The 27,640-nt window shown below is 38.2% G+C and overlaps 1 protein-coding gene across 3 annotated transcripts in view; it reads right to left on the reverse strand.

The window, feature by feature from the left end:
- Positions 1-1,717: 1,717 nt before the first annotated feature.
- Positions 1,718-27,640, reverse strand: part of PKN2 (protein kinase N2) — a 55,168-nt gene continuing 29,245 nt past the window's right edge. Inside the window, exons 1-21 of one of the 3 annotated variants that reach the window (XM_071436330.1) lie at positions 24,722-24,743; positions 24,485-24,636; positions 20,180-20,297; positions 18,459-18,604; positions 18,153-18,366; positions 15,207-15,392; positions 14,811-14,920; positions 12,748-12,891; positions 12,534-12,609; positions 12,036-12,210; positions 11,660-11,789; positions 11,064-11,218; positions 10,896-10,971; positions 10,722-10,813; positions 9,529-9,705; positions 8,884-8,946; positions 8,711-8,787; positions 7,189-7,331; positions 5,843-5,950; positions 4,208-4,288; positions 1,718-4,127 (exon numbers count right to left, since the gene is read on the reverse strand). In XM_071436330.1, coding sequence (XP_071292431.1) covers positions 3,924-4,127; positions 4,208-4,288; positions 5,843-5,950; positions 7,189-7,331; positions 8,711-8,787; positions 8,884-8,946; positions 9,529-9,705; positions 10,722-10,813; positions 10,896-10,971; positions 11,064-11,218; positions 11,660-11,789; positions 12,036-12,210; positions 12,534-12,609; positions 12,748-12,891; positions 14,811-14,920; positions 15,207-15,392; positions 18,153-18,366; positions 18,459-18,604; positions 20,180-20,297; positions 24,485-24,574 — 2,565 coding nt within the window. In that variant the 5' untranslated portion in view covers positions 24,575-24,636; positions 24,722-24,743 and the 3' untranslated portion in view covers positions 1,718-3,923. Of the gene's footprint in view, positions 4,128-4,207; positions 4,289-5,842; positions 5,951-7,188; positions 7,332-8,710; positions 8,788-8,883; positions 8,947-9,528; positions 9,706-10,721; positions 10,814-10,895; positions 10,972-11,063; positions 11,219-11,659; positions 11,790-12,035; positions 12,211-12,533; positions 12,610-12,747; positions 12,892-14,810; positions 14,921-15,206; positions 15,393-18,152; positions 18,367-18,458; positions 18,605-20,179; positions 20,298-24,484; positions 24,637-24,721; positions 24,744-27,640 lie in introns of those variants that run through there. The other 2 variants (XM_071436328.1, XM_071436329.1) reach the window with 2 other exon arrangements.

Genomic DNA, 27,640 nt, shown 5'->3' on the forward strand with positions numbered 1-27,640 from the left:
CAGCTGAGGGTTCAGCTTGCTGCACATCTGGTCTAAGCCAGCCAGAGGAAAGGCTGTGTCCAGTGCTAATAGCACTCAATAATTGCCAGTAGTCCTTGCTGTTTGTTTTCTAGTTGAGCTTTAATCCTCTTCTGCCAGTAGATACTGGAAATGTGGAGTCTGAACATTTTTTTCTGTAGGTTGTACATTCCTGTTACACCTCAGGAGCTGTTGGTTAAGGCCATGAAGGATTCTGGTGCAGGTATTGGGAGTACGCTCAGTCATTGGCAGGGCATGTATTCATTGTCTGATGTATTGCCTTTGACTTTGTTGCAACATTTTTTATTATCTGGGCATTCCTGGTCTTGGTCTGTACTATTCTGCTTGCATCCTCTGTGAGAAAAGGGGGATGCTGTGAGTGGGCTGGGCCTGATCATTAATGTGTTGCTACAGCTTGGGAATGCAAAGGTGGAAATTGCTTTTACTCTGAGTGCTGCTTTCTAGCATAGATCTGTGGATTAAATCTGCTCCATGAAGGTTGAAAGTGACTGAAATGTACATTTAACCATAATGCTTGCTTATCTTAAATCCTTTCAGGCGTTAGGCATGAGCACTTGACATGTGATGGGTGAGTGTTTGCAGTTGAAATTGTTGCATACAGCAAAGATTGCCTGGACAGGAATTTAAATACATCCGTGCAAAGCTCTGAAGTGCAGCAGCTGGAGGCAGGGAAGTGCAATCCTGCCGTGACCCTGCAGTTCCATAAGCAGTTCCTGTATCTCCCAGGGTGTGGGAGTAACTGTGCAGCACAAAGAGGCAGAACTAGGAATCTCCTTAAAGGGGCAGGTATATTCTGAAGGCCATTTACTACTGGTTGCAGTATATTAGTTAATGTGAAGCATAGCAGGAAAAAATACGGCCTAGCCCTGAGTTTTTAGGCAGCTCTGAGCCCTGTGGTAGCTCCTGCCCGGCCCAGGGGCGGGGCCCGGGGGAGGCACGGCTGCCCTCAGGCTGAGGGCGGGCTCCGGACGCTCGGCTCAGCCGGGACGGGCCTGAGGAGGCGGCTCAGCAGCCAGCCCGGAGAAGGCAGGACAGGACGATGAAGGGTTGTGTTCCCCACACACAAGTGTGGGGAAGATCTTCAAGCTTTAATTCAACGGCAGTTCACATTAAATCCTTGAAATGCTGAAGCCAGCCCTTTCTGGAACGATTGTTTAGCCAGGTGTGAAGTGTCCGCCTCGGGGCAAAATGGCCGCCTAAAATTCCATGTGCCTCCTAAAAGTAAAGAGTTTCGTTCTAAATGCACTCAGAAGAAAGCTTCATCCTCTAGATTGTCCAAAGAACGAGCTCAGTGCGGGGTAGGTAGGTACAGATTATGGTTTGGTTACACAGCTTGCTAAGGAATGGTGGTAGGAAGGAGACTGTAATGAAGCAGTAGCCCAGGAGCAGGGCTGCGTTGTGTCCCCTGTGCCCTCAGGGGAAGCTTGGGAGGGAGAACTGGGAGGGAGAATGCTGAGCCAGGCAGACAGACTCCAGCTGTCCTGACTGCTCCAAGCCAGAGACTGCTCAGAGGCAATTTGTAATGCTCTTTAAAATAAAAAAAAAAAAAAAGGAAGCCTACTGAGCTGCCACCAAGAGACTGTGTCCCCTCCTGACATTAAGCTCTTTTCTGAAGTTATCTGTGGGGAAGACATGACCAGCCACTTCAAGGAACAGCAAAATCATGTTTGCGACACAATTTACAAATTACTCTATTTAGACCTTTAATTTGTGATATTAATGACTGCAAAACACTTAGAATGACATTTGTTAAAGGCACATTTCATTTAATGCATAGTGTACCATTCTAAAATATCCTAATTTCCTTACAAAGTGCTTGAGCAGCCACATACAGATAAAGTATAGCAAAATATATTTACAATCTAGGGTTTAAATCTTAATCTGCCTAAAAATATTTTAAAAACTACAGAGATAAAATTAGTGCTTTTTTTTCAGCTTAACTGGGTGAACATACCCTGCCCTCTAATTTTTTTAATTTTTTTTTTTTTTTTAGTGATTTGCTTAGATTAAAAAAAGATTTCTGTACAAGATGTAGTTACAAAAAGGTATGTTTGAGGATACTTTTGTAAGTATTAAGCACCCTGTGAGATGCTTGTGTATATATATATTTGGGAACCAAAAAGGGCAAGCTGACTGTACCTCAAAAGTATTGGTTTCAGCTAGATACAGGAACATAACTTGTTTCTAGTCAATATAGGACCTGGAAACAAGGAATGCTGAGGAGTTGACTCACTCTTTCCAACGTGATTTGTAGCAGTGGGGAAGGGGCCTGCCCCCTTCCTGTGGGGGATTGGCCTGATTTAGACCTAGTAATGATTATTTTATTTTTCTTTTTTTCTTAAGCCTCTCCCCTGCCTAACCCTGCAGGTCTGTCCAGCATCTTGATTTTAAACCACCACCTTAGCTTTGCATACTCCAGTGGTTTGCGTTTCTTCTTTGAATTAATAAAATTACCAGTTTTGAATTCATTTGAGTGCGATGCTCACTGCCTTAGCCCATGAACAGCAAACTCCTGGCCAGGATGAACCTGTGAGGTTACAGTGCTGAATAGTGCTAGAGGTAAGGACCAGGAGGAAAATTTATTTTCCAAGAGTCAATGTTTGCCCACAGAACAGCAGATGCCAAAAATAGGTCTTAGTTTACAAATACACACAGTGTCTGGTCTAAATTACTTTTCAACTTTTGAGGTACAGCTTTTAGTGTTAAGGGGTTTATAAAATATACACTGTTTTTATCAAAAATATTTATACATTCTATTACAACATATTGCTTTTTACCCTCAGTAACTGCCAATCCAGGGGCTGGAGCTCAGTGGCCTACATGGATACATTTTTTTGTTCACTTGGCCACTACGCAACATCGGTGAAGTGGTACAGTTAAATAACTTGCCTGGAGGTAAGAATACATTACAACTTCCAAATATACATGTTCACAGCATGTATACATTGAAAACGCTTACTTTTCCTAACTGATATGATGATACTGTACAGCAGACAGAGGAGGATGGAGGGGATTGCATACGGACTGGGAACTTCTCTGCCCCCTCGGGCTGCGGGAAAGGCTCGAGGTGAGTGTGGAAGGGGCTGGGCCTGGCCCTTGCGGCTGCTCCACTCTGGGGTTACACTGAGCAGCGTCCTCCTTACATTCCTCATCCCAACCAGGGCCTTAAGCTATGCTCAAGGAGCTTGAAGGCAAAACTGTTTGGCAAGTGACTTTGGTGAACTCTCCGGAGTTTTCTGGGTTTTTTCTTTGTAATGGAAGCACTTACACAGTTGTTATCTCAAAGGCAAGGTCTTTAACATTTTTCCTAATAAATACCATAGAAAATTTACAAAACAAGGCATATCTGTTCTCAATAGCATTATTTTAAGAACACAAGATGAAGGTGTACGTAAAAATGTGCAGTTTTAAAGACTGCACAATGTTTAGCAGAAATCATTTGCCTTCTCCGACTAGAACCAGGTTCTGTGTGAGTGTCACCAGTATCCCAACTTACTTCAGTGTGGCTGAGTGGAGATTACCTAGCTCAAAGTCTGCTTTTCCCACGTAAGGCAGATACTTTAAAAAGCGTATTATCTGCTGTGGAAGAGTGAGAGGAACTGTACAGATCCACGTGCGCCCGTGTGCAGGAAGTTCAACACAGCCTGGGTTCACCAACTCAGCTTAGGAACGCCATAGACCTGCTTTCCAGTGCTCAGATAAAAAACAATATACAAAGAGGCCACTCTTCAAAAGAGTGTTAAAACAGTACTTAAAAGGATCTTCATGTGATTTAAAAAAACCCAGAAGCTGCAGGTGGCACAGAAAGCAATTGAAGGGTCAGTATTCTTCAGAGAGAGGCATTCTTGTGAGCCAGTCAGCTGGGGCTTCACAGTGTGTGGAAGTTAACACCAATCAGCAATGTAATCAAAATCTCTGAACATTTCCTGCTCTTCTTCTGAAAGTATCCTTGGTTCCCGAGGTGGAGTGAGGATAGGTGCTTCAGAGGTAAATTCATCATCAAAATTACTGACATCTTCTCTTCCTCTAATGGTAGGGACGAAAGGAGGCTTGACTTTCTTGGCCAGTAAAGCATGCCAATCTATTTGCTGTAAAATAAATCAACTGATGTTTAGTTTCCCATCTCTACTCCTTTGGGTTCTTAAAAATAATACTAGTTTGTACTCACCCTGAAAAAGTGATGTTTTTTCACATCCTCAGCATCTTTCTCTCCAGCCCCAAGACGTCGCTCTGGGTTTCTTCTTAGCAGCTGACAAAACATGCAGAGTTTCAGTGGTGAAATTCAGGGGGAGGGAAAGGAAGGAGGAAGGATGAGTGTTACTGTCTAAGAGCCAACACCAGGATAAGGTGGACAGTAAAGCCATACTGCCTGACCTGTGGGTAGTCCTTTCCTCTTGAAGGAATGGACAGACAAAGCTTTTAGCAGTGCTCTTTCAGCCTGCCAGCACAGTTTCAGCAGCAGCTAAGCCAGCACCAGTGCCAGAGCAGATCTGTCCCCCTGCAGAGCTGTGCTGCCATGTCTTGGTACTGGAGGTGATCTGGGGCAAGTCACAGAGTACAAAATTCCTCTTTGCTGGTGAGGGTGCAGATTTACATAACCCAGTGGTTCTTGCTCAGCTCAGAGAAGAGATTAGTTACCCTGCTGTCTCAGTGCTCAGCTCCCTCAAAGCATTTGATTTACCAGGAGAGGGTTCAAGCTGCTTCATACATTCAGCCAAAGGAAAGGGTTTCCTAGTTACCCCCAGAAGTCTGATGCTCCCCCTTGTGAACTGTACTGCTGTGAGCAGCCCCCTATTCCAGGCAGGGCCCAGCAGCTGGGTTGATATTCAGATGCAGCCATCAAAAAATAATGTCTAGTATATTGTGAATGAAATTCTGTGATGGAAAGAGCATGCAGAGAGCTCCAACTGGTAAACTGCCAGTACAAAGCTCCTAGTACATGTATTGTGGGTGCAGTGTAGCAGCACCCTGTGGCTTGTGGATATTGGCATTTTCATAGCAAAAATACCTTCCCCAGGTACGGCCTTAAATCTGTATTCTGCTTTCTTTCACTAGGCAAACACTCTCTCCCTGGGACTAAGCAATTGTTTTAAGTTACCAAATATTCATGCTATTACTTAGATAGTTTTGTCACAGTAGGTACTGTGCTACAGCATAGTGCTGAATTGGGTGCTAAACTGATACATAGCGTCAGGCATTTATGTGGAGAGGCTGATTCCAAAGGCTTTGGAACCACCATCAATACTGCCTTTCTATCAATTGTGATAAGGTGCTAACTTAGGTTCAACTGCATTCCTTTGATAAGCAGACGAATCTCACTAAGGAATAGCACTAACAATTTACCATAACCAAAATCAGCTGTTCCTTGCCAAGAATGGGACTGCAGATGCCATGTGTACTGTGTTCTCTGCCCCAGATGGAACGAAACCAAAAAGATTTACAAGTCTTTGAATTAAAATATTCATGTGACAATGCTAATCCACCAAATAGGTCAATGCAGCAGTGTTTGGCTAGGAGAGCTGAACTACTCTAGTTAGGTAAAACTAGGAAACTTAGTTCACAGAGAAAATGGAGCCTTAAGTGTTTTACACTTTAAAAAGAAAAACTTGCTCCTAATAATGTGGAATGGCATAGACTATTTTCATTTAAGGTGACAGGCAAAACATAAATGAAGCAAGTCTGAAATTTAATTGTCAAAAAAACCACGAAGTACAGGTTCCTAATCTATTTTGTTCCTCACAAAAGTAATTGTTGGAAACAGAACAAGAGGGAGATACTGTAATAATTAGTAAAATGTTCTTACCCGTCTCATTATTGAGATGGCTTCTGTAGACAGAAATCGTGGATATCTTACTTCATCATTAACAATGCTGTCAAACACCTCTTCCTCATCATCTCCAGGGAAGGGAGACTATAATGAAAGAGAAAAAAACCCCATTATAAACAGGCTTAAAATCACAATTGAAAACAACATAAACTTAGCTGAATATTTGGAATTAGACACCCCGAAATGAAGTCTTCCTTCCCAGAAACAGATACATGGCTTTCCATAAGGAAGACAGAAAAGGCAAGTTAGCATTCTCCCATAATACCTACTGAAGGACTGTGTTTTAAAAATGTTCTTTTAGAGGTAGAAACACCTAAAACAGGGATCTTCTTTGAACTCAGGGTGGGTGTACATGGAAATTATCTATCAGCTCTTCTTTGGGGTAGCTACCATTCACAAATAGTGTGGGCAAGACAAATTTGTTTTAGTAAAATCTTTAGCATGTTGCAGCTCAAGTGTTTTCAAACTGTTTTGAAGTGGCCTGACAGATGTAGGTGATACTGTACAAGCTTTTTGTCCTTTTTACCTGAAAGGAAGTGAAAGTAATTTGAATGACCATCTTTTTTTGAAAAAGAACAAAATTATGAGTTTTTAGCATGCACACTATCACTGTGCCACCTGGGAGATACTGTTACAAAATGGACCAGAAGGCAGAGCAGTATATGCAATGGCAAATAAACTTCTCAACAGTGATTTATTTATACCAGCTCATTTACATGGAACTGAGGCTTTATATTTTAGTGTGTTTGGCATAATCTTTCATTGCTATCCAGTTTTCTGTGTTAAAGTTCACTTTCATTTAAGCTAGAAGAGTTAAGAAGTTTATTTTTTCCCCAAAAGCATTTGAAAGCAGAAGACTGATATTGCTGTGCACATCTAGATTTGGTAACAGATGTGTCCTGGAAACCTAGCTCCCCCAAACTGTATGTACACATGTACTGTACTCTTAGAGACACTACCATTACTGGAATTTGATTTAGGACATAATGATGTAATTAAAAATAGAGTAAAGCAAAAATCTGTTACAACTTGTTGGCTTCTACAATTGCTGATAATTCAAGCTCCAGACATGACTTGCCAACTTCTCCAGTGTTATAGCAGCCAATATCAGGTGAGTGGCTGCTCAGTATTTCACACTTCTTTTTCTTGATGACTCACATTAAGATTCTCACTGTGAAGCTGGGTATGCCTCTGCATACTGTATAATGAATACTGATACTGCGGCAGGTAGGGCATATGAAATGTTAACAGGCTGGTATCTTGAGGTTTGTAACCTTTGAACGTTGCTTTTTATGACTCCACTGTACCTTACTAGAACTTACCTCACCCACCAGCATCTCATAGATAAGAACACCAAGACCCCACCAGTCTACAGCTCTTGTATAGGAGGTTTCTGTCAGCACCTCTGGAGCCAGAAATTCCGGTGTGCCACAGAATGTGCTTGTTCTGTCTCCAAATCCCATTCCTGAAAGTTACAGATGATGAAAAGCAAGCAGTATTTTCTGCCATTCCACAACCCGTTCCTCCAAGCAGAACCTCGCTACAGAGCAACTTCAACCAATACTGTAGATCCAAGGCCTGTGACCTGAAGGCTCAGGCCAATGAGATAAAACATTCCCTCCTTCTTCCTCCCCATGCCTTTGTTTCACATGTGCTTCTATTCAAATTTTTCTATCCCTTGCTATATGCAATGAGCCAGATTAAGGTTCCAGTTACACCTCTGTTACCCAGTTATCTTTGTTTGGAAAGATACGATCTTATGCTCCATTTCTACCTAGTTAGCACAAGAAAATGCAGTACACACTAGTTTAGCCAAACGTGCCCCTCTGGATGCTTCTGCAGTGCAAATTACATATAGTAGAGTAAAACATGGAGTGTAGTGAAAGAATGTGGAGCAAAATAAACCCTGTGGATTTGCCAGAGGGGCACAGTTTGGGACATCAGCACCACCAGGCCTGATGTGACATGACAAGGGGAGCTACTGCAGAAAACTTGGGAAAACCATTAATTGTAGCAGTCAGTGAAGGAAAGAACTTTTCTTCTCATTTTGTTTTGTCATTTACTGAACTTATTTGTAGCTACAATCACAGGACTTCCCCTGGCACTCCTGTCTGAAGACCTACTGAGTTTACCCAATTCCCTCTTAGGCTACCTTAAAGGAAAATACATGGAAGACAGACTAGAAAAACTGAAAAACGATCTTTGCCCACAGAATGGGTTTTTAGAAAAACACTGTAATAACTACCTCTATTTAGTATTTGCCAATAGTGACATGCTTGAAAGTAACTTTCTAGGCTTCCCTTTTGGGACAATCTCTCAATTTTAGCTGTAGTATACTTTACATATCATTTTCCTAAGAATCACACACAGAATCACATTTCCATATACTCAGAGTTGCAACTGGTTTTGAGCTAAAAAAATAGATAGTCTATTTGTAAAAAAACAAGAACTCGGGATGGATTATAATGGCACTTGATTTTGTTATGCGGTGTCAAGATGTTTAGAATGAGGAAGCCACCTAATGCTTTTCCTACTCATAAAATGTGCAGTGTGCCTTGTTAACAAGCAGCTATGTGATGAAGTAAGAGTCAGAATAGGTGATGCTCACACTGACAATAAATAAATAAATGAAAAGAACAGGGCAATGCTCACATGCTCCTGATATCTCCCTACTAAGGAACTTCCTATCTTCATATTTGTACAATCAGAGGAGTATTTTTTTCCTTCAAATGACACATGGTAAATAGACCCTATGCACATCTGGCAGTCCAAAACTCTCAAGGAACGGTCAAGAGTAGGACAAACTATGGAATTCCCCTAGAAAGAAAATTTAAGGGCTATTACCTTCTTTGCAAAGACCAAAGTCAGCAATTTTCACAAAGCCTTCTGTGTCCAGCAATAAGTTATCCAACTTCAAATCTCTAAATGAACATTTGAGAACAAAATTGCATCATTGATGTGTTTCTTTAGTACTGTTCAGAACAGCTGAAATTCATCTGCTGGAAATGACTACTTACCTGTACACTATTTTGTGCTCATGTAAATACTGAAGTCCAAGAACCACACACGCAGCATAAAATCTGTTGAAAAAGTTAAAGTTAAAATTTCAATGGAATTTCGTCTTGCTTTTCAGAATGTGAAGTCCATTATTATTGATTTTTTTATGAGCCATCCTTTGAAGATTACCAATTGTTTTTTTGGGTACAGATTAGTTTTACAAGGCCAGAGTTTTAAAGCCAGATGGCAAGAACACTTAAACTTGCAGCTTTCAAACTGTGGCATGTTTGCTTGGGCTGGAGGATAAATTTTCTGTAGTGTTCACTGCTATAGCATTGAAGGTTTTCTAAATAAGCTTATTCTTTCCTTTTTTAGCTTTGTCTACTATTTTAACTCTTCTTTCGCATTTTTATTGTGATCCTAAAAAAAGTATTATAAAAACTAAATACTTGCGTATAGATTTTCAGTGTAGAATTCAGTGTAGATTCAGGCACATTAAATCTGCATGCCATCTTCTAACAACAAAATCAGTTAGAATCTCCAACCCTCAAGCAGCATTTACTGAAGTGGCATAATGTGGTGGCATGTGGTGATAAAGCCCTTAGTTCTTATCCACTGAGCAAAGCGCCCTTCCCTTAATGCCACAGGAAGGGAGGGATACTCACACTGCTCTGGGCTCGGAGAAGACATCAGTGTGAATGTGCATCATCAGGTCCCCACCAGCAGCATATTCCATTACAAAGCACACGTGATCTTTGGTTTGGAAACAAGCAAAAAGGTTCACCAAGAAGGGATGTCTTACACTATTCACAGTTTCAAATATTCGCTTTTCACACATCAAGCTGCAAACAAAATCAGGAATAATATAAAGCTTAGTGCTGAACAACAGTTTTTCAATTCTGAAATTATTGGTATTTTATACTTTATGGTTTTTGCTCTATTCCTCAGGATAAGATAAGAACTTTTTTTGTTTTGTTCAAGAGAGAGATTTTAATATCAGGATTTCATGAATTTTTATCAGGATTTCATGAATTTATATTTAGCTTTCCCAAATGAAAAGAGGAAACCTAGCAGTCCATGAAAATTGTGCCGACAATTTTCCTTCCAAATACTTGGATTGCATTAATTATGCACTGCAATCATGTGACATTCATTTCAATCCATTTTTATTTTAATTATTTACAAGATGTAAAGTGGAAATCCAGTGACAGTATTACAGATATCTATCTATAGTAATTCCTGGTTATTCCTCTTTAAACCAATTGTTTAAGTTGTAGGTTTTTGTTTATACAGCTATCCTTCTTCCTGCAAATGAACACAGTCACTCTTAAGCAACTGTAAAAACACCTTCTTGCACTAAAACCAAACAATTTTGTAATGGCTCTTTCATGTCCAAGCAATTAAAAAACCCAAGAAAAGCAGAATCTAAGTTTTGGGTCAAAAAGACTGAAAAACACCCAACAGTATACGAAGGGAAAATATGATGGACAGAGCATGACAGTATGTTAGAGGTTCAGAAACAGCAACACAGGTTCTGCCAGTAAAACAAACAGTCACTGTTATCCCAAATGTGATGTAAGTAATTGGAAGTAATTAGAATAAATACTTGCAAGAGAACCTGAAAATCAAAAACAGGATCAGCTTAAGTCAGAGCTGTGGTTCAGGCATAAGAAGGGCACTAAAACAAAGCAGGGGTTACTCTGCTCCCTGCTTGCCCCAGAACAAGCATACACATCTACAGCAGCCAGCTACACAGGGAGATGACAGCTGAATTTGCTCTTCCACTCAATTCAGCAGCTCCCTGGCAGAGCAAACAACTGGTTTATGGAATCCACATGTTTATACTGTACAAACTGACCTGTCCACTTCATCACGAGCCACAATATCTCCTTTCTTTAAGGCTTTAATAGCAAACATCTCATTTGTGTTTTTGTATTCTGCCAACAGCACCTAAAACAGAGGAGATAACTTTAAGAGCTATATCTACTTTTTGATAAAGCCTTGACACTTGAAACAGCCTTTTGACATTTACCTTTCCAAAATGTCCTCTGCCCAGTACAGCGCAGCATCTGAAATCCTTCAGACTGAACTGGAATCTTTGTTGTGATCTACGTAAATAAAAATTGGTCACAAAGTTTCTAGTTTGTTAGCTTTAAGAAATATTATTCAGATCAAAATAGGAAAACCACCGCTTTTTTACCTTCTATCTTCAGACTCTCTGGTGTTGGTGTATTTCATGTCTGAATGGGGAACATCAGACTCACAGATTATTTCAGGCTGGAGTTTTGGAACAATACTATTTCTGCCATTTTCAAAATCAAAAGTTGCTACTTCATCCTGTGAAGAACAAGAAACCTGAAAATTTAAAACTGATTGTGAAGGCAAGTGAATGCAGAAATTTTACTAGAAGGACATGAAATTCTTAATACACCCATTGCCTAGGCTAAAATGACGAATTTCCAGATGATACAGCTAAGTAAGATTTTAGCAGACTGATAAAACCTACTGCTCCAGTAATTTTGCTCTCTCTTAATAAAACCATTTTATCCTGAATACGCTAATAGTTTTGGAGCTCTGGCTTTTTTCTGTGGTGGAACTAATTACATGGAGTGTTAAACACACCAACCACAGAAACAGTCTGCCACCAAGAGCAATCGGAGCATTCTACTGACACAATTCTGTGTGTGGAAGTTAAGGGAGCATGTGCTGATTTATAAAGGCAGAAATCCATCATAAAGATGCCAATACTACAACCATGTTAAACTGTATAACCCAAGATTCTTAAAAATTACTTGCCTGAGAAGGCACATCAGGCGCCTTTATCTCGGAGGAAGATTCACATATTTCCGCAAGGGAAGATGCACGGGGTGGAGCAGGTGGAGGCTCAGGCTCAAGTTCAAAGTCCAATTTGGCTACAGGAGAGTCACTGGCAAGAAAATAAATAACTCCTCAGTGTATAGCAAAGACTATTTTAACACCTGTAGATTTCTCCTAAACCAAACATTGTGTGTCTCAATCTAGCTACAGAATAGTTCTCCACAACTAAAAGAAGGAAAGGCGTGCAGCCTTTCAGGATAACCAGACTGTGCACACATTCTGTACATGAGGGCAGAAGCCTCTCAGCACTCCCTCCTGCGCTCAGGGGTGCGGCAGAGCTGCAGAGGTGACCTACCTGGCTGGCAGGGTCAGTTCAGCAAGCTGGGCATCCACCACTTGGCCTGTGGCAGGCACTGCTGCTTGGGGGCTGAAGGTGCCAGAGTGATTCACTGTAGGAATAGCTCTTCTCACCAGCCTTCCCCAAGTGGCAATATTAATATTCATCTGAGGAGCTCGGAGAAATGTTTTGCCTATAGATATTGTGAAAAAAGAAAACAGAATGCAAGTAATTTCCTAACTCATTACCAAAACCAATAATTAAAAAATCTCATATTAATTAATTTATAGTTTATGAAAAACAAACAAAATTTGTAATTTTCCTTTGCAATTTCTAATTCATCACAATTAAATGCTAATGCATAATAAGGAATTCTAATACAAAAGATTTCTAAATGCAATGCCAAATCCTTCATTATCAACAGTATTATTTGCAGGCAAACATTAGACCTCTGTATAAAAAATTTCACAGATCTATACAAGTTTTAAGCTTTACATGTTTATATGAAAGAATCACCTTGCTGTTTTGAAAAAATTTTCTTCTGCCTCTGGAGTTTTGGTCTTCTTTCAATAACCGGATTAAAAAACGTAACCTGCAGTTCAAATAATGTGTGTTATAGTTCAAGTTTCAGAACAAAATGCATTCTTAAAAGTTCAAGGAAAACTTGTTAAACTATTCTGCCATGTAATACTTTCGAGTATGTTCAAGTGCTTCAAAGAAACATTCTTACCTCTGCAAACAAAGTGCCCTGGGGTTCGAGATAGAGACACATGCCATGCCGTTGGTTATCCAGGAAATCTTCCAACCTCAGAAACTTTACTGCACACAAAGATCTCCAGTCACGCCAATAAACTGAGATTTCTAATTCACGTGACTATGACAGGAAACACAGACACAGGAAATCACTTATTAGTAATTGTTCTGCAAGAGTTACCACGGTACAACTGTAAGATCAAGGAACTCAAGGATCAAGATGCAGAGCTGTTATTTTAAAAGGCTGGCAGAGCTAACCAGTCAGACTGAAGCTCTGATGATCACAGCATTTCACTTCAGTTCAGATGAGATCTCCATTGTACAAATAAAAGCACAGATGTAAAATTTTCCCTGAGAGTAGAAGCAGAGAGCCACAGCAACCAGACTTTTTGGGTCAGTCTAACAACACTGCTTGTTCAAGATGTTTTAGCTCAAGCTCTGACAACAAAACTTAACTTATGCTTAGAAACCTCAGTTTTGGTAGTTTCCATATTTTTTACAAGTACCAACTTCATTTGATGCCTGCAAACATTTTCGTACCTGGATATCCATGATGATGCAAAACCTTGTAGACTATCTCTAGAAACGCATGCACCTTTTGTAATAGGGTTGTAAAGAGGGACCAAAAACTTTAAACTACCAGGAACTACTGCTCTATCTTGCTGATGTGATTTACATATTCTTAGAGTGTCTTATATGTGTGTTACAAAAACCTGTCCCAAAAGTGAAGAATCCTGCAATACATGTGAATCCTGCAATGTAACAGCACCATCGCATGTTACTACTTCAATTCCATCGTGATACATCATTTTACTGTCTACCATAGCTATGACAGGTTTTAAAAGAAGGAGAAGTCAAGAAGCACCAGATTAAAGAATAACAGGGCTTGGATTGTGCATTTCAAGCACAGAAGGATTCACAGAATATTCTGAGTTGGAAGGGACCTGCATGGATCATCAAGTCCAGCTCTTAAGTGAATGACCCATCTGGGGATTGAAACCACACCTTGGTGTCACTGGGACCAAGCTCTGACCTTCTGAGCCAGTCTCAGGATACGTGGCCAGGAACAGCAGAAGCAAAGTCCTTTTCTGGCACCAAAACCTGAGTTCTTAAATAGAGCCCACAACGTATATGAGGCTGGCAGGAGCAGCTACTATGCTGAGTAGTTCAAGTCTTAATCTGAAAATAATTGAGGCTTCAGGGCTCCACAGCTCCTTGTTTTTTTTTTTTTTTTTTCTGCACTACTCCTGACTGTAACCTGAATTTCTCTACTTGCAAGTCTAAAATTGCTTCCTTCCTAGATGGAGGGAATCTGGACTGGGGCTTGGCAGGGAAAAAGCAAAAAAACAGGAAAGTGGCTGTTATTTTTTCTCACGTGAGAAGCATGTATTGGAGTAAACATGTACTGGAGATAATTTAAGCTCCTAAAATATAGTTTAATTTTCAGAAAAAAAATAAACCTCATACCTTAAAATACTAGGACTATCAGTTACCTAAAAAAATACTTGGTTAAATCTATATAACATAAATTCTACTTCAAAAGTAGCAACTCAATACTTTTGGGTTGAGCCCTCTAAGTAACATTTAAAGTTATAAGAACGAACAAGTAATGAATTTATTATTCCTGAAGAACTGACCAGCTTTACATGAGAACACTTCTATAAAAACACTAAAAATTCTATGATGTAGTTTTACCAAAACATCCAAACTGATCTGATATCACACTTTACTAATAAATAATTAAAAGCTGACGATCCCAATAAAAAAGTAAGCACCATCTCTCCCATCTCCCATCTTTGAAAAGCCACTAAGGGTTAGATCTTGACAAAAATATTACATCAGTTTGTAAGTCAGAAAAGTTAAGATTTCTAGAATGCTGGCCCAGCACAACAGCTTAAGCCCAGGGAGCTCTTTCTAGTAAAGATGGGAATGCTGCACTTACGGAATTTGAATAAAATGACAGCAACAGGGGAAAAAAGCAACATGAAATTAATACAAGAATCAAGTACAGCTGTTGAGGAAATCAGGCCACATTTTTACCCTGTCTAGTTCCAGTGTAAATTTCTGATCCCATGACTGATTGGAAATCGGTTTCCAGCTAGTTTGACCAACCACGGTGTTATCCAGCTTCAGTACAGCACAGACTTCATCTGTAAGTAAAGTACACAAACTCAGCTTAAAACTTTAAGAGGATTTTCCACAAACAAAAAAAAATCTCCAGTAAGTTTCCCTTAGAAATGTAATCTCATATTTAATTGGTTCTTATGGGCATAATAGTGTGGTTGTGCTTTTGTTAACAGCTTAACAAGTAAAGAAATATTTAAAGTTTAAAGCTTTGAATCAATTTAATATTTTAAATTACAGAACATATCATGCCCATGAAAATTTAAATAAAAGATAATGCATAAAAATAAGAAAAGTAAGGGTATACTGAACTGGACAAGTCATCAGTTTTCAGAAGGTTTCTACCACTCCCACTTTTACTTTTACTGGGTCTACTTATGAAAGATGATCTGGCTTCATTTGGACTCCAACCAGGCAATGTAATTGATGTGGCTTTTGATCGACCAGGGACATTTTCCAATATATCTTGGCAGCCCATGAGTCTCACTTCCAGGGTACCTAGAAGAAGATGGACAATGATTTATGAAAGTTTTCTGCTCTTAAGTAAGCCAAGTGAATGACTAATGACTGATTGATGGCAATAGCTCACATTCTGACTCCCACAGGGTATAACAGAAAGATCAGATGAAATCAAAAGACAAATCCAGGACACACATATATATTGAAAATAAAAGCATTAAAAGTCAACTATGTGGGACTCAACCTTCTAGAAAAGAGCAACAGTTCACCAAGATAACATAAAATAAGTTTTTGTTGTGTTCCAGAAGTCTTTTTGTTTTCTTCACTTGGGAACCTAACTGAGTTGGGTTTGAATTGTAAACAACGTCATTTTTTAAGACTGACAAATTTCAAGTTTCTTATTAAAGCAATGAATCTTCCAGATGGAGCAATAACAATTTTTAATGAGTTTTATATAACTAGTTAATACTGGATAAAATTAACAAACTATTGAGACTACAGATTTGTGTAAGAAATCACACACCAGAAATCACATCTGCCTGGTGCATGCTAAAGTCAAATTTGTATCAGTATGTAATTTAAAATCATTCAATTGTTCCAATTTGACTGAATTTGGATTTATAAAAGCTGAGACAAGAAGCTACTCTTCAACAAGCTATTCTTCCAAATCTTCTGCATCTTTAACCAAATGAGGTATAAGGCTGCTGTTCAAATTGAAGAGTTTCCTCCAGTAGCACAAAAACATCTGAATACCACAGATGGTTACAAGAATGGTAGGCTGGCTTCATCCTGTACAAGATAACATCTATGAAACTGTGACAGCACTGACTGACAAAATCAACTACTAGAAGTGGTGAAATTAGCCAGTTCATAATCAGTGTCAGTTAGAAATGCAGCTCTGAAATGCAGTCTTCTTTTGACAGCAAATGTACTTAACCATGACACTTAAAAAGTACTCTTTTGTAACAGAAACTTAAGTCAGACTTAACCTAAAAATGATCTGGCAACATCATAGCCCACAGAACAGACAGCAAGAAACCAGTCTAAGAAGAAATCCCAACCTGTAGGAAGCTAACAGCCGTAAGTGACAGCTAAGCATTAGGCTATGAAGACAAAGAGATGCTATTGGCTTCCGAAACAGGTTAAAAGGTAAAAGAATACTCCATTCCCAAACTCTGTTTAGAAAAAAAAAAGATATTAATAAGCAGAAAAGCTATACTCTTGTATAAGGAATGGATGCAAATCAGAAAGTCATGTTGATGCACTTAAAGATGTATGACAGTAGCATTGCTCTATTTCTCACAAAGCATTAGAGGCAAAACACAGAGACACTTCATTTAAATCCAGCTCAATACAAAAGCTCTTTGCGTAGGCAATATGAAAGTGAAACTATTAAGAACTTCACAAGCATGTAGCTTTGTCAATTTCTATTAAAAAAATTTCATATGTATCAGTAAATCATGTTTAAAGAGAAATTATAGCCACTATAAAGTATCTGACTCTTCATTATGTGTTACAGGAAGCAGAAAAAAAAGCAAGTTGTTTTAAACCCAAGGCATGATACTTCCTGCCTGCAGTCACTGATCATTTCAGTTTTCATTGGATGGAAAAAGTTCTTCTTGCCACACAACTTTACAAGGACTCTCAGCTGAGAGACTCTCAGCAAGTTTCTCTTGCTTCACAATGCAAGAGAAATAGACTTGCTCCATATTATTATTATTATTATTATTATTATTATTGTAGCTCAGCCGAAAAGTTCCTCTTTCTGTTTCAAAATATAACCCCACAGTACTTCAAAATTAAATTCTGTTTAATTTCTACATGTATATCCTGAGTAACATTTGAATTCCAGGTATTTTTTTTTCTTATAAACTTACTCTGTTAATAATAGGCTTAATAGTTACATGCCAAATGTGTTAGGAAACAAAACATAAAGTCAAACCTATCTGTCCTAGGAATTCTAGACCACTGACTAAAAAAATTTAGAACAGCAACATACCCCCAAGTAGTCAGAAGCATGTTTTTCTTTAAGAATGCTGTGAGGCAAATGTTCAAGACATTTGTTAAAGTATTGTTCTCTGTTGAAACCTTACTTTCATTGAAGGACAATTCCAGGTGAACCCAAACTATGAGATTTTCCTATAAATGTGGTTCTTCACAGTAGGCCAAGTCTCTTTAAAAAATCACTCCAATCTTATTTGCAAGGAAAACAGTTGGCACCAACAAACAAGAGTCTCCCCCATGGTTTCATCTATGTTTGTTAGGATCTCCTTCTTTGGATTACAAATATAATGCATGATTTGGTAGTATAAATCTCACCTTCCAGAAATCCATTGAGGTCCAGTGGGTAAAATAGGAACTGGGAGAAAAGCTGGTGCCTATCTCCAGCTCTGTCACCTACTTGTTGTTTGATCAGGGCAACTCACTGAACCCTTCTGCAACTTAGCTTCCCTATCTGTAAAATGGGTATAATGATACTTATACACCTTGATGACAAGTACATGATAATCTCAAGATTAAAGGCATTTGGTAAATGCTAGCAATATCATTCCATAGGGAGCTATTTAATGCCAGAGCATCACATTTTTAATAACATTATAAAAAGGTAAACAAATAAATCAAAGAAACTTATCTGCATTTTTTGCAGTGTATAGACACTGGGAAATTCTAAATGCCTTTGTCTAGCAAAAGAACAACAATTACATATGTCCAGTAAGAAATATAGTTGGCATTAAAAGCTTGTTTTAAATCATTAATTAAGATCAAAAAGGAAAACCAAAAAAGCTCTTTAAATCATACCTGTTAAAGCTGCTGGTTTGGACAGTGTACTGTACTGGTTTTGAGTAGATATTACACTCTGACGAGGACTTAATGTGGGTGAGGAGACTAATGAAAGCTCTTCTATAATAATACTGCTTTTGGGATGGTTTTTAGGAAGTTCATTCAATCTCTGTTCCAGTGAATACTTCAAGAGGTCCAGCTTCTGGCTTGATTCATTAAATCTTGCTTGCGCCTTTTTAAAACAAAAAGAATTTGAAATAGTTCAATTTTTTTCCCTTAAATAAACTTTAAAAAAAAGTATCAGAAATTGTAATGACAAATTACTTCTGAAAGTGCCTTTCTGTCGGTAACTTTCCCAGATCCAAGTAATTTCATCACATTTTTTGCACCTTCTGCTACAGCGTACTCTATCCTAAAATGATGCCGTAATTCTTCCATTCGGAGTTCAAGAGGGCTTATCACAGGTTTTGCTGCAAAGAGATATAAACAAACAACCTTCATTGAAGATAACAACCAGGTTTAATTTCTTTAGTATCAACCCCTCCTCCATATAAACAGAGGGGAGAAGAAAAAGGAAAAAAACAGGAGAGATGCATATTTGGTAGTCCAAAGAGAAACTTGAAGTATGTAATAAAAGTAAAAACTGATATTTTAAGCATCTACATTTGAATGAAGAAACAATTGATCAGGGCCTCAATTCAATAAAGAGCTCCTACTTCCTGAAGAGCTATAATTGCTAGAAGATGTGAAAAAAAGAAAATGTCTTCAGGGGAGTTAGGGGACAAAACTGAAATATCCCAAATATTCAACTGGCAAGGAAGTTTTGGGACTTCAACACTTCTGAACTACACCATGAGCATTTATCTTTTATACTGCTCTGCAGCCAAGGAGATCCCTGATCAGTTTCTGATAATCGCCCTGGCTTACTTGAAATCCCATGGAATCTGGCCTCTGCCAGCACAGAGAGATGTGAGAGATTCCATACACTGCCTTTGCCAAATGGCCTGGGTTAACCATTTTAATGTCCAAAATCTCAGAGTGCTTAGATATCCTAATCAGAACACTTCCTGAATATATTCCTTTCTGCTTAAAGCACTAAGAGTAGCAGGAACACAAAAAGGCATTTGAAAGCCGTTTCTAGCATGAATTTCTTTTCCTTTTAAACAAATTGTATATATAATCCATGTGCTAAAATGGGGTGTTAAAAAGCGGTATGGAAAAACAAACACAGAAACCAAACACCTCACACACCACAAAACAAAACATGAACACACATTTTTCCTTACAGGCCCTGTACAAGCATTGTCACACAATGTCAATATTCAGAATTGCACACAAATAAAGTTCAAGATATAGAGATATACCCATATGCCTGTAAGTTTCTAGTACACTCATTGCTATTAGAGCTCAAGAGTAATTTTTTTTTATTATTATTTGAAGATTTTCAATGAAATGAAAGTCTAAAAATACTTCTGAAATGCAGCATGAGTATTTCAAGCCAGGTCATTTAAATAACACTTTTTTTTGTTGCTTTAAAGGTAGTTGTTTAGCACTCAATCTAGCCTAAATACCTATAAAATCAGGAAAAATTCTCCTCCATCTGTCCCCTACCACTAGAAATAATAAGGTCAGTCTATTAAAGTATGTATAACAAGCAGGCTTTGTACTGGCATCAGATTTTTTTTTAGCATCATAATATAAAGACTATATGCTATAAAAAAATCACGAATTATTAAGATAAAAGAAAGCATGCATGAAATGAGAAGGTAGACCACAAAGCAAAAATGGACAGCATGAAGTATAGAAAGGATGATAGAGATGGTATTTCTCTTCATTATGATGAAGGTATTTTCCTTCACATTCCTTCAGATGTTTTTGGCCCCCCAAGACACACAAAGTTTTGCCTAGCCTCTGATTATTTTTGGTTCATGCAAGCTTTATCAAATGTTCCTAACATAACTTTTTGGCAAGCCTGTGTGCATATGGGTATATATCTATATGACATTCTGACATTAATGATTCATATTTCCTTTCTACACCATCACCATTATCAAAAGCCAATTCATTGGTCTGGACTGCCTGAAGAATCTGCATCCTTATAACTTCTATTTTTGTCTTGCTGTCCTGAAGCATCTGCTGAGCTGTGGCAAGAAGTTTTCGATCCTGTTAAAACAAACAGACAAGCTGAAATCAGAAACATCTTTATAGAACAAGACACACTGAAAGTTTCAAGCCACACATACTTAGGAACAAGAACTAAATCTATGCATTTCATTTAATATAGATTAGACAAACTAACCACATAAAGATATTAGTGAAAATTAAGTTAGGACAGAGGCATTGGTTGATTAAAGACTGTAAGCCACTCCCAGGGAAACTGTATGTGTTTCAAGGTGAGTGAAGGAGGCATGATCTAGAAACATTACATATGTAGATTAATATTTTGTAATCTGATACTAAAGAAAGGAAAAGATATTAAGTGCAAAATATCTCCAAAACTATGTAGAATGTCTCCAGTTTACTTTGAGTATGTTAAAAACTCTTGTAATAGACAAATTTGCTAGACTAAGCACATATAAAAGTAATTGTACTATTTAACCTGAGTTGATTTTCAATACTGAAATTAGAAATATAATGTTGCTTATACAGCTCATTAAGTTTGCAGTACATCTTTTTGAACAAATGAAAGCTGAAAATTTTTTGCATTAATAAATATGTAACAAACAAGGGCTACTTCATTAGCTATTTCATCAGCAATCTAAATACAGTACAGCACTTTTTAATCTAAATAAACTAAGATAACCAAGCTTCATTTTCAAAAGCAGTATCACAAGAAGCTGTTTAGAAGATAACATTCCTAAAGATGAAGTTTCATAAACTTCCATGGCTCCACGTGGCTCTGTCTCTATGTTCTGGCAATTACCAGACAGCTTAAAGGTGATCTGACTTGCAGTACGAACAACAACAAAAACAAGGTATAAGAAAATTAAAGGAAATTCAAGGCAGTGTATTTGTCCTGTCCATGCAGTACCAATCAATCACAGTTATTAACAGCAGGCAGGGCAGATGTGTAGCACCCTTACAACCCAAAGGGTATTTTGGTTCGCTCATTTTGTAGCCACTCTATAACCTCATTAATAAGTTACTTTCCCATAGACATGGTTTATAATTGTATTCTTAATTTTATAATGAAGTTATCAACTACTTAAGAAGTTAAAGAAAGTAAATTCTTCCCTTGCCATAACCAAGAGAAAGAACTGCAGTGAAGCTCAGGTCCCAGAGCTGGAAATACTGGCACCATGAAGCATACTGTAAAAAAGCATGCTGAGAAATTGACCTTCACGGAGCTCCTCTATGACCTCTCCCCTTGACTTGCTACTAACTCAGATATTTTAATGCTGCCTTTTGTTCTGCAGGGTAGATATACCAAAATCTACACATAAAAAGACTTTGGTTTCGTGGAAAGAAATTGTGCCCCCTCTGCATACCGTAGTTTCAGAACTCTCGATTTGAAGTTTTAGTATTAATCAACATTACAGGGAGATACCACAGATTTAGTATTTTAAGATTCCATGTTTCTTATCCCATTAATGATCACACTGACTTTCCTAAATCAATACTTTCTCGAATACAGGTGTGAAATTCTGTAATAATCACTGACTTTAGCAGAGTATAGGATTTAAGTAACAGATTACAAGTCACTCTAAAATCCTTTACTAAACCTTATCCATGCATCATTCTGATGTATAAATATGCTGGAAGTGTTTCTTTGTCTGTATCTTCACTTTTATCTTATTTTTGATCTTGCTGCTCTTGATTATCCCTCATAGTCTCTTACTGGAATGGATTTGCTTGCTCAGGAGCAGCATTAGCCCTTCAGTGTGTAGAGCAGAGGCAATCCAGCGTTACAGAGATATCCTTAGGTTTTAAAGAGAGAGATCACATCTTCTGAATCAAAATGTATGTGTAATGCTCAGCAGCTCTCTTAGTGTTGGAGGTTGAATACAAAGTATTTCAATGCATCTTCTGAGTACAGAAGAACTGACAGTGCCTGTAAAACTGATCTGCAAAGCTGTCATGGGATCTCAGAGAACCTACGCACATCCAAGGAAAGATGATTGTTATCTCAGAAATGTTCAAGTCCAAATAGGTTGAGCTGAATGTTACTGAAGCAAGTAAAGTACAAAGGGAAAAGCTTCCCATGAGATGATGGGTTTATTAACAGACTGCTTTTTCATTTTTAGAAAACAGATTATAACCTCCCTCCATTAAATTTAGGTCTCAAAATAATACAACAGATTTGAAATTAGATCATATAGTACACTTGCAGAAAGGTCACAAATGAGTTTGTGTTTAAAGATGGTCCGATGACTACTTTTTAAAGAACTACTGGATTAATGGGATTGGATTCAAACTGGGGATTTTCTGCCCCTTTAGCCCACCCCATCCAGATGGTTGGATTCTTTTAAGCTCTGCTTTTTAAAACATAGTCAGCATGCTCAAGGCTACAGTTCAAACTTGCCAAATAACTCACTACTGAGCAGGAAAAAAAAAAAAAAGAGAGAATGAATACCCACCATTTCCATCCTGTTTGCTGAAGTGGCTGGCAATGCTTTTGTGCTTTGCAGCTTGCTCTCTCCAGCCCAGATACTATATACTCCCAATGTGGTAGGCTCATTTAAGCATTTACCAATCGCAAATACAAGATTCAATCAGAGATTTTAATTACATACCTCAATCTAAAGCAAACCAGAATTTATCTTCTCTACCTAGTCTGATCAAAGCCTGCTAACAATGTCTAATATTACAGCCTGAGTGTTTAGTTAAGTTTTTCAGCCTGTTATAAGGTTACTTACCAAGGGTTTATTAGAAACCTAATTTGTGTATGTCTTTTGATCCATTTGGGTTAGCTAATTATTAGTTCTAAGTGTACCTGATGTTAAGTACATGGCCCCAGAGAATGTAGACTCCAAGGGTTTCTAGGAGCTGAGGGACTGTGGTGGATGGACAGCATTCCCATGACCTTAGTCATAATGTGCACTCCAGCTATTTCTTCTATTTGCCCCCAGCTAGTACGTTACAGGTCACTTTCAGATAAGGCTGCCTGGGTCAGAAGGAACTTGATGGCACCTCTGGTCCATCGAGTCTAAACTCATTTTCTGTGAGAAAGCAGCGCTCCCTGCTATTTGTTCAAGGTATAAGGAAGTCATACAGTAGAGACACACAAAGTGATCTACCTCTCCACCAACACCTAGCCCAAATTCAGTCAAAAACATGAAGTTCCTTTCCAACAATTTCTAGTTAAAATCAGTTCTAAGGGGTAGCAATGTAATTCCCAGATTCCTTCTCTTCTAGCCAAACACTTCCTTTTAGTAAGTTGACTGACCCACATAGGTGCTGGCTCAGCTAAGATCTTAAAACATTTTGATTCTCCTTACTACTCTCTGGACACAAAAACATCTAACCAAGCTACTACACACTATTTGTTAGATCTAATCTTGTGTTTCCCCTTAGTCTGGAAATTAATCTCCTTAATGATTTAATAAAGGTAAAGAACAGTTCATGAGTAATGAATGAAAGGTGAAGGGGAATGTAAGTAGAGGATCCTTCCCTCCCTTTTTTCTTATTTGAGAACTATGACTGCCTTCCACCTCCTTGGAAAAATTCTGGTGCTATCAAGAGAGAGTGAGTGCAAGTACTTAAAATTCAGATATAATAGTAAGTGTGGCTTTATTTTTAATTTCACTTTATTCTATCAGTTGCTACCTCTAGATTACCACACTTCCCTAAAAAAGAATTTATTTTCAATGAGTATTTTATGTGTATCAATGCAGGTTATGACATCTCTATCAGAATACTACACACATTCTATTGAAGCATTTGGCACAGATCTTTTTGCTGCTAACTACAACTAGATGACAAGTTCAGAATATACTTGGCAATATTGCCTTTGTTGTAATTATCGTGCACGTTACAATGTTAAACTAATAGATCTTTTTTTCAGTGGAGCTAGGAAAAACACCAGCCACCAGTCAGTCCTACCAAGCTTTGCTGCTAAGTGAATCCCACGTGGTCAAAGATTACTAGATGTACTAAATTTAGTAAGCCGGATTTATTATTTAGGTTGAACTGTATCGGCACAAACTGATAACACAATCACTTCAGTGGGTATCAAACCACAACAAAAAATGGTATAGTAAATTGTAGCAGATTTCATGGAACTGTTTAACAAAAATATAGTCAGAACTAAAATACTGAAGCTGCATACTGTTTATACATTGTACAGTCACACTACAGCAATGTGAAAACCCACATTCATTTCATGATCTTTAAGCATTCCAAAGCCTTACCTTTGAAGAGCCATTTGAGTACATCTGTATCATATTTTCTGCTCCCTGTTTTACCTTCAGTTCTATATCCAACTGCTTCTTTAAGGCCATCAATCTGTTGTTCGTAGAAAACCGAGGATCACTATTTGGAGTATCAGGAGTGCTAGGACAATCTGTGAATTAAAGATAAGGTATAAGCATGCAGAAAAAAAAAAAAAAACAGGAAGAAAACACCCAAACCACTCCCCCAAAACCCACCTTACACTCTATTCTATGAAGTTACAGATTGAACAGAGCTTGAACATCATATTTGAGAATTAAGTGACCCTCCTGTCCAGGGCTACTTTGCAACAGGACTGCAAATGCGCCTTACCATGAAAAGCCTCCCGAGAGCCCTGTGACTCCTACACATGTCCTAATTCACATGAATCACTTCCGGCACTGGGCAAACAGGCAGGTTTGCAGCTAAGTCTATTTTTATTTCAAAGGAGATTTAATTCTTCTCGAATGTCTTGAGTCAATTAAAAAATGCAGTTTTCCATTAAGCTTTCTTATACTCCCGATTTGAAATTAAAGTGTTTTAACAACAGACTTGGATAATAGTATTAGATACTAATGAGCACTGTCTGAATACAGCTCTTGAGTAGATCCTCATCCATTTTAGTTTGAATACTGCAGACACTGTTTTTGTCAAAATTAAGAACAGATAAAAATAAGCCGCCTTCTTATTCTAAAGCTGAATGTATTCTGCTCTGCAGTCATAATAGAAATCTGGGATAACTGGATACATAGTCAGGTTACTGAACAACTGACTGATCTATGGGAAGGAGAAAGCTTTTTCACTCAACAGTATTACTGTGTTTGGGTCTCCCTCTTGTTGGATTTATTTCATGGAATGCAAGTTAGTTTTATCAATTAAATTATAAAGTCAAGCTCCTTAACTTTTCCTAACCAGTCTATTGTATAACTTCCTATTTCAGCTTCTGCAACATGAACAGTTAGTAAACTGAAAATAAGTGGTCACTGGACTATTTCCAATACATCTGTCATTATAGCTAACTATCCTCCCGAGCAGTCCCAATGACTTCCAACCTTTTGGTAAAAGAGGTTGGTAAAACAAATTATTTCCACCATAAGAATTAAAAAAAAATTATTTCTTCTACCCCAACAACTGAGAGAATACCTTCTCTGTGGACAAATGGTTCTGGTTTCCTTGAAGACAGTATTTACTGAATATGAACCATAGAATCTTTTTTCCAGTTGTAATAATCTTCCTTGTATTAAAACTAGGATGAGGAATTCCAAAATCCTCAATTACCAGAAAACAGAGGCAGTTCACTAGTAACTTACAAATTTTTACTTATGAGGTGTCAAGGGGAGATATTTTATCTGCCATTTCATACTTTTTCTGTAAAAGTTTCTGATAACTACTTCTGGAGATTTAACACATTTTGTTTCCAAGTTTGCTGGGTAATTTCCTCCTAAACGGCAATCTTTGTCAAGGCTACATACAGATTTCAAGTAAGGAGTTTTAATTTCCTCTGCTGCTAATTCACTCCTCACTTCAAGCCACTTACAAGTCTCTTACTGCATCCTCACTACATAAAGGTAGCACAGAAAATACCAGCTGTTTAAAAAAAAAAAATCTGCATTACTCCTCAGCTGTTTTGTCATTGATCCTCTCCTCAATGTTTTGGCTTGGTTCCTCTGTGGAAGAGCACTTGAACAGCTTTACCTAAAATCTGTTATTAATAAAATAAAGATTAACAAAATGCTTTCCTATCACTTATGTCTTCAGTTTCAACTAATCCTCATCTAATAATCTATTCAAAATGAGAACAAACATGAACTTGAAAGTCACAGTGTCAGGTCTCCTTGTAAAGTAGATTCATCATATAAATGAGTATTTACCAACTTTAGATATATGATGCAAGCCTCTCCCACTTAAAGATCCCAGCCCTCTGATGATCCCTGTGAAGGCTGTGGGGCTCCTGAAGTCTGTTTTCACAGCTTTTAAGGATGTACACAAGCAGCCTTTCTTTGCATTAAAACAACACACAAGTTGCAAGTTAAGGACTAATTAGAGATACCATGTTTCAGGCTGCCCAGGCAGCTATCATTATCTGCCTTTGCATGTCTCTGCTGTGAAGGTGTAACCACACCACTTACCTGGGTCATCTCAAGAGTTGGTCTGTACTTGTGGGTGTAACCTACCCTCTACTAAGTTAAAATTGTTGTACTGTGTGCTTTGTTAGTAACTAATAGCAAAGGAAACTTTTCTGCAATAGGGACTAATTGCTAGGAAGAAGTAATTTTTTGCCTTTAGGCATAATGGCTGCTCACTAAACTCCCAAATATGGAACAACATGCTTCTTAACATATTATGTTTATAAAAAAAACAAAACAATAGTTTTTCAGAGATGCTTTCCAAGGGACTCCTACCATCCCCCAACCAATCTCCCCATTACTACTCAGTAAGCAGCTCAAGGCAGCTTCTTACAGAATTCAGATTAATTTTTAAATCAGCCAGACAAACCGGTTCTATTGCAGAAAGCATTGACAGTCTCAGCAGCAACACTACAAGCTACATCTGTATTAGCTGTTTCCTTTTCTCTTTGTTCTGGAAGGTTGTAATGACTTTCCATGGCTAGTTATCTCAGATTTATTTATGTAAAGCACTTTACAGAGGGGGTCAAATCTCCTCTGAAAGCATTTAGTTATCTTCATAGTACAAATAAGTAATAAATTCATCCAGGAAATTGCAATCAATGGAATTTATGTATACTCCTAAAGTTATACAAGAGTTAAGTACTAATACCAAATTGATATTTCACTCGAAGTAGGGACTGGGGAACAGAAGAGATTTTCCAGGCTGCCCCATTTGTTGGTTAATAAGGGCAGTACAAGACTTGCCATTCTGGATACATTCAAGTACAGCTTTGCATAGGACAGCAAGGGCTTTGCTAGGGTACAGGGTCGGGCTCCCAGACCCAAATATTGTTCTTGACAGTGAGTATAGAGTGAAGTAACAGATGCATTTCAAGTGAACTCAACTTCAAGCAAATAGGCATCTTATTATGCTCAACAACTATTAATGTTGTTGCTTAACACCAGTGAGTTTTGTGCAACTTGTTAGCAACGTCCAGGCTGCTGGAAGAGCTACAGTGCTGCTTCCCT

Source organism: Agelaius tricolor, unplaced genomic scaffold, assembly GCF_023055355.1.
Source record: "Agelaius tricolor isolate 1412-34295 unplaced genomic scaffold, bAgeTri1.0.p SCAF_11, whole genome shotgun sequence".
Lineage (NCBI taxonomy): Eukaryota > Metazoa > Chordata > Aves > Passeriformes > Icteridae > Agelaius > Agelaius tricolor.